The sequence below is a fragment of the Oncorhynchus keta genome, chromosome 15 (assembly GCF_023373465.1).
Source record: "Oncorhynchus keta strain PuntledgeMale-10-30-2019 chromosome 15, Oket_V2, whole genome shotgun sequence".
NCBI lineage: Eukaryota > Metazoa > Chordata > Actinopteri > Salmoniformes > Salmonidae > Oncorhynchus > Oncorhynchus keta.
Genome location: NC_068435.1, coordinates 40,935,253 through 40,940,846, shown reverse-complemented (window position 1 = coordinate 40,940,846; position 5,594 = coordinate 40,935,253). Strand labels below are relative to the sequence as shown.

The 5,594-nt window shown below is 42.5% G+C and overlaps 1 protein-coding gene across 2 annotated transcripts; it reads right to left on the bottom strand.

Annotated features, from left to right (window-relative positions):
- Positions 1 to 1,673: 1,673 nt before the first annotated feature.
- On the bottom strand, positions 1,674 to 5,387 carry LOC118395148 (ETS domain-containing transcription factor ERF-like). Of its 2 annotated transcripts, none has more exons than XM_035788917.2 (6): positions 5,238 to 5,387; positions 4,209 to 4,266; positions 3,590 to 3,821; positions 3,054 to 3,168; positions 2,720 to 2,816; positions 1,674 to 2,353 (listed from the first exon to the last, which is right to left on the bottom strand). In XM_035788917.2, the coding sequence occupies exons 2-6, from the start codon at positions 4,264 to 4,266 to the stop codon at positions 2,022 to 2,024; spliced, it is 834 nt and encodes a 277-aa protein (XP_035644810.1). In that variant the 5' UTR covers positions 5,238 to 5,387; the 3' UTR covers positions 1,674 to 2,021. The 2 variants fall into 2 exon arrangements, with proteins under 2 accessions (XP_035644810.1, XP_052320254.1); XM_052464294.1 differs by having other exon boundaries at positions 3,590 to 3,818.
- Positions 5,388 to 5,594: the final 207 nt, after the last annotated feature.

Below are 5,594 nucleotides of genomic sequence, written 5' to 3'. Positions count from 1 at the left end.
CAGGCCTTCGTGGTTGAATTGCTGCAAAGAAACCACTACTAAAGGATACCAATAATAAGAAGACTTGCTTGGGCCAAGAAACACAAGCAATGGACATTAGACCGGTGAAAATCTGTCCTTTGGTCTGATGAGTCCAAATGTGAGACTATTGCTTCCAGCCGCCATGTCTTTGAGACGCAGAGTAGGATAATCTCCTCGTGTGGTTCCCACCGTGAAGCATGGAGGAGGAGTGATGGTGTGGGAGTGCTTTGCTGCTGACACTGTCAGTGATTTATTTAGAATTCAAGGCACACTATACTAGCATGGCTGCCACAACATTCTGCAGCAATACCTCATCCCATCTGGTTTAAGCTTAGCTTAAGCTCATTTGTTTTTCAACAGGAAAATGAACCAAAACACACCTCCGCTGTGTAAGGGCTATTTGACCAATGAGAGTGATTGCGTTCTGCATCAGATCACCTCTCCCCAACTGAGATGGTTTGGGATGAGTTGGACTGCAGAGTGAAGGAAAAGCAGCCAACAAGTGCCCAGCAAATGTGGGAACTCCTTCAAGACTTTTGTAAACACATTCCTTATGAAGCTTGTTGAGAGAATGCAAAGAGTGTGCAAAGCTGTCATCAAGGCAAAGGGTAGCTACTTTGAAGAATCTCATGTGTAGTGTAAGTCCAAAAATGTATGTAGAAACTAAGGATTCTAGCTTTAAAACACTTACTCTAGTTTCTCCTTCACTGGTCCATCAAACTTTGCTTTCCTTTGCCAGTTTGGGACTGGAAGAAAGAGCTAGAGAAAATGGAAGAGAAGTCAGAAATATGTGCATAAATATCTTCCATAATAGGTTGTGAATACGGTATGTTTAATGTCTGACAAATCGTTTGTGATAATTTTTCTATCGGGGAGCTCCCACAAATCAGTGGGGCCAGAACGGTTTGACGCTTCGTCCATTTCAGGTGGCGTTATCTTGTCCAATCATATACAATTAGGGTATCACCTCCAAGTTCACTGACGTCTGGAATGAGTTTTGTGGAGGAGCAAGCTAAAATAAAAATAAAATGCCTAAGTGATAAAGTAAGCAAGGTTCCATCTACATGACTCAAACGCATATCACTAGGTAGCTAACGCGTTAAACAGCTCAGATTCTTTGGAACAGTTTGCATGCGGAATTGTTGAAGCGATCATATTTACTACGAGTAGGTCGATATCGTTTATTGTATAAGCTCTGAAAATGTCTTGTTGATTGGTCGTTCCTCCTTGAGATATGAGTTTTTGTTTGTTAACCTGAGTTCACCTGTGTTGTTGGTCCCATTTTTGTAAAATTCTTCGTCACATTGACCTGTGCATTAATTAGCACAACATTCAAGTGCGCTTGAAGTTACTTGGATAATGTCGAAGATACTGGCTGTACTAAAACGTTAAAGTTACTTATGCTTCGCTGCATGTTATTTCAGTTTTCCGTTGTGGTCAATTGTATTTAAATGCAAATTCCTTGCTTAACACTGAAATTAAACCAACACCACACGGACACTACCTGTGCAGAAATGCGATCGAAATGTTCGGTGACTTCAGACGATTCTCCCGGGGAAATGTTTTTTGAGCCATTAGCAGCTGTGATACTGTCTCAAGCTGGAGTGGAGTCGTGTAGCTACAGCACGATACTGGTGATTTTATGGGGATGCTTTATTAGTCTTTAGGTAGCCCAAATATTTTTATATTTTTATATTCATAAAGCACAGGACAACAATTTGACAAGTGAGATATTTGATAATACATAAACTACATCTCTGAAGATTGTAGAAAGTTCACTGTTCATACAATTCATCATACATATCATACAGTTGCAATTTATCTGCTCTATACATGAAGTGCTTTGTTACACAAACATATTATAAAACGACCTCAATAGGAACAATACTATTATAAAATTGTAACTTCAATAACAGCCTTTTCAGCAAAAAAACTACAGACAAAGACCTATTATAATGTCAAAAGAGGAAATTCTCTCCTGCATTTCTCCTCCTCTGACTCTACTCTCCATCAACATTTCCCACATTTCTCTCTCCTGTTTTGATCCCACTCTCTTTCGCTCCCAGTCCCACACGAAGGGTGGTGGTTCTGTTCACATTGTTCAAACCCCACTCTGAGCCAACCTTGGTTGGCCAGCCGTTGGGCTGGAGGTGTAAAGCAGCAGAGGTGGGAGGTGGAAGGACTGCTGAGAGTTCACTCGGGTTAGAGCTCCCAGGAGGAGGGGGCACAGAGAGGAAAGGTAAGTGTCCCTGAAGATAGTGGGACTGAGGGAACGGGATGGGCTTCTGGAGGCAGTACGGAAGCAGGAGAGGGTGTGTGACACACTGGAGGGCTGTCAATCAAAAGAAACACAGACAGACACCACACACAGTCAGTAAGCCACATACACATTGATTTACATCAAAAGATGGCACAAATATCTTGAGGACAAGGGGCTATAGGTATTAAGCATCTCAGAGTAGGAGTGCTGATCTAGGATCAGTTCCCTCTTGTCCATATAATCTTATTCATTGTAATCTGAAAGGCAAAACAGCACTCTTAATCTGAGAAGGTTGATACATACAGCCCCTGAAATCTTGGAGCCCAAAATGAGCACTGAGTAACGTCAAATCAATTGAAGCGGAATGATATGATCAATCATCAATATGGTGGAGTGTGTTATCATGAGGTTTTATGGGAGGGAGGGTTGGGTTCTTACCTCTGTCCATCATGGCCCCTCTCCCTCCTCCACACAGTGGGGCCCCAGTCACCCCACCCTCAGGGAGGGGGAACGGAAGAGGGGCACTCTGTACCAGCTGGGAGGGACAGGGATGGTATGGAGATGGTCAAAAAGAGAAGGTGTGTTCATAACATTACATCCTTATATGCAGTGAGGTTGGTATGGTTGTGAGATGGTAGGATATGTGTATTTAGCTGTGTCCCAAATGGAACCCTATTCCCTGTATGGTGCACTACTTTAGACCATAGATCTGTATAGGGAACCGGGTGCCTTTTGGGACGCACACCGTGAGATAAACGGGGGATATAATGACCTGGTGGCAAGGTGGGTACCCTGGGTAGTTAACCAGGATCAGTTTACTGAAGTTAAACTTGTAGGTGAATCTCTTCCCTTTGGTCTTATGAAGAATCCTCTTATTGTAGTAGTACCTGTTGGTAACAAAGAAGGAGCAACAGTAGTATTGACAGTGTATGTGTAGCAGTGGAGGCTGCTGAAGGGAGGACGGCTCATAATAATGTCTGGAATGGAGCCAATGGAACGGCATCAAACCATGTGTTTGTGTTTGATACCATTCCACTGATACCGCTCAAGCCATTACCACGAGCCCTTTCTCCCCAATTAAGGTGCCACCAACCTCCTGTGATATGTAGCCTGATCCACCATCCTGACTTTACTAAGGTCACGAGATCAGGATGGTTGAACGAGGCTACTGTATGTGAGCTTAGCGTAAGAGTCTGTGTGTGTGTGTGTGCGTGCGTGCATGCATGACTTGTGTGTTTGTGGAATTACAGTTACATCTGTAAAACATCCTCATCATCATCACCATTTGAGTGTGTTATGTCACCTCACCTCAGTGCTCTGCTCAGCTTGTCATAGTTCATGTGGGGTTTGCCTTTCCTTTCTCCCCACAGCCTCGCCAGCCTCTCAGGGTCTCTGATGACAAACTCCCCCCACTCCCCCCCCCATCCGATCGCCCCGCCCTCACCCCGCCCAAGGAGTTCCAACAGGAAGTGCCACAGCTGCACCTGTCTGGAGCCAGGTGACCATGCAGGCTTGTATGCCCAATCAGGGAATAACACTGCTAACAGGAAGAGACAGGAGGAATCGTTAGATTAAACACACAGGATCTTTATCAGTTCTTCCATTCCTTGCATCCTCTCTCCTCACCTACTTCTCAACCGTATTGTAGTAGAAGGTCAGAGGTCCTTTCCTTCGGACCTTCGTCTCCAATTAGTTTTGAGAAGGACGAGAGGAGAGAGGATGCGAGCAAATCAAGGAAATACAATTGAGATTTGCTTGCAGAGAGAAATGCATAGACACAGACACCTACGTAGACCACGCAAACCTCAATTTGCAATGATAGTAAATGCATTGTAAAAATGTGCGCACACACTGTACCTGCCCAGTGCCTAAATGATGTAATTACTTACTCATGTTTTAGGGACACAATATAAAATGGGACCCTTACTTCTGCTCCAATATGGTGAGGGAAGGGATCCTATAGAGGCGTGACAGTTACACTGCATCTGTAAAATATCATCATCGTCATCTTTATCTTCGTCGCCATAATCATCATTATCATCATCACTACCACAATGAAGTCATATTTTCAAGAACATCTGTAAAGTTGTTTAAATATCTTCATTACCACAGTAAGGTATTGAAATAAGGTATATAATATATATAAAATAATAATAATATATGCCATTTAGCAGACGCTTTTATCCAAAGCGACTTACAGTGTATGTGTGCATACATTCTACATATGGGTGGTCCCGGGGATCGAACCCACTACCCTGGCGTTACAAGCGCCATGCTCTACCAACTGAGCTACAGAAGGACCACCCACTTTCTTTCATCTTTCTTTATGAACTGGATGACAAATGACAGTAACAGTCACAGCAGAAATGCAGTCAATAATAATATTAGAAAACTTCAAATGTGTAAAGATTTCTTTTCTATAAATGTCAAATATTTATGTTAAGATGTTACAATAGAAATCCAATGTCATCCTAAGCAGCTGATTCCTCTTCACACTGAAGTAATATGATTGCATCATCATTGTTGATGGCCTCCAAAAATACCATTCCACCAACCTAGACTGAAACGTGCATTTAATCATGGGACAAATAAAACATACCGTCTCTTAAAATGTAATTCGTTTGTTTGTAAAATGCTCACATTTAGAAAGGAAAGCAGACAATTTCATGTCATTTGTAGTTTCGTTACAACCTCTTAGAAAATAGATATACAGTACAGTTATAAGAACCAACAAATAAATTGCAGCATGAAAGCAGAATCGCCCATCACAGCACACAGCTGAACTGAGGATGTTTTTACTAAACAACCTATACGATTCCTCCAATTTCAGGAACAAAATAGAATCAAATAACTTTATTTTTCCCTTGAGTGAACTTCTTATTTTTTTGGAGTGGTTAAACGATAAACAAACACAAGCAGAGGAGGAAATGTGATATAAGAGTGGTGCTATAGTTACCTCTGTGGCCAGTGTTGCAGAAATGTAGGCTGATGCTTCTCCAGATGAGCAGAGAAGAGCAGTTTGTCTGTTAGTCCCCTTGACGAAGTCTGGACAGATTGAGGGACAGCAGTCTTGTCAGAATCGAGCTTATACCCCCATCCCATCTACCTTTCTCTCCTACCCTCCTCCTTCCTCGCTCTCCACGCCTTCCACTGTTCTTCTTTCCTACCGTCCCATGATCTAGAGTTAAACTGAAGAGATCGCTATGATTGCCAGTGTGGTGACATTCAAAATGATGTCAAAATGTACATATTTATTTATTTGTTTGTCAGGGACCATGTACAACATGCCATTGCACCAGATTTAGCTCGATCG

Bases quoted from the DNA above. Each gene is read 5' to 3' on its own strand.
- LOC118395148 (XM_035788917.2), bottom strand. From the start codon at position 4,266: ATGCAGTGTAACTGTCACGCCTCTATAGGATCCCTTCCCTCACCATAT. The intron at 2,817-3,053 runs GTCATTATATCC...TGTCCCTCCCAG, and splicing joins GGTACCCACCTTGCCACCAG to CTGGTACAGAGTGCCCCTCT. The intron at 2,354-2,719 runs GTAAGAACCCAA...TTTGATTGACAG, and splicing joins AGGGGCCATGATGGACAGAG to CCCTCCAGTGTGTCACACAC.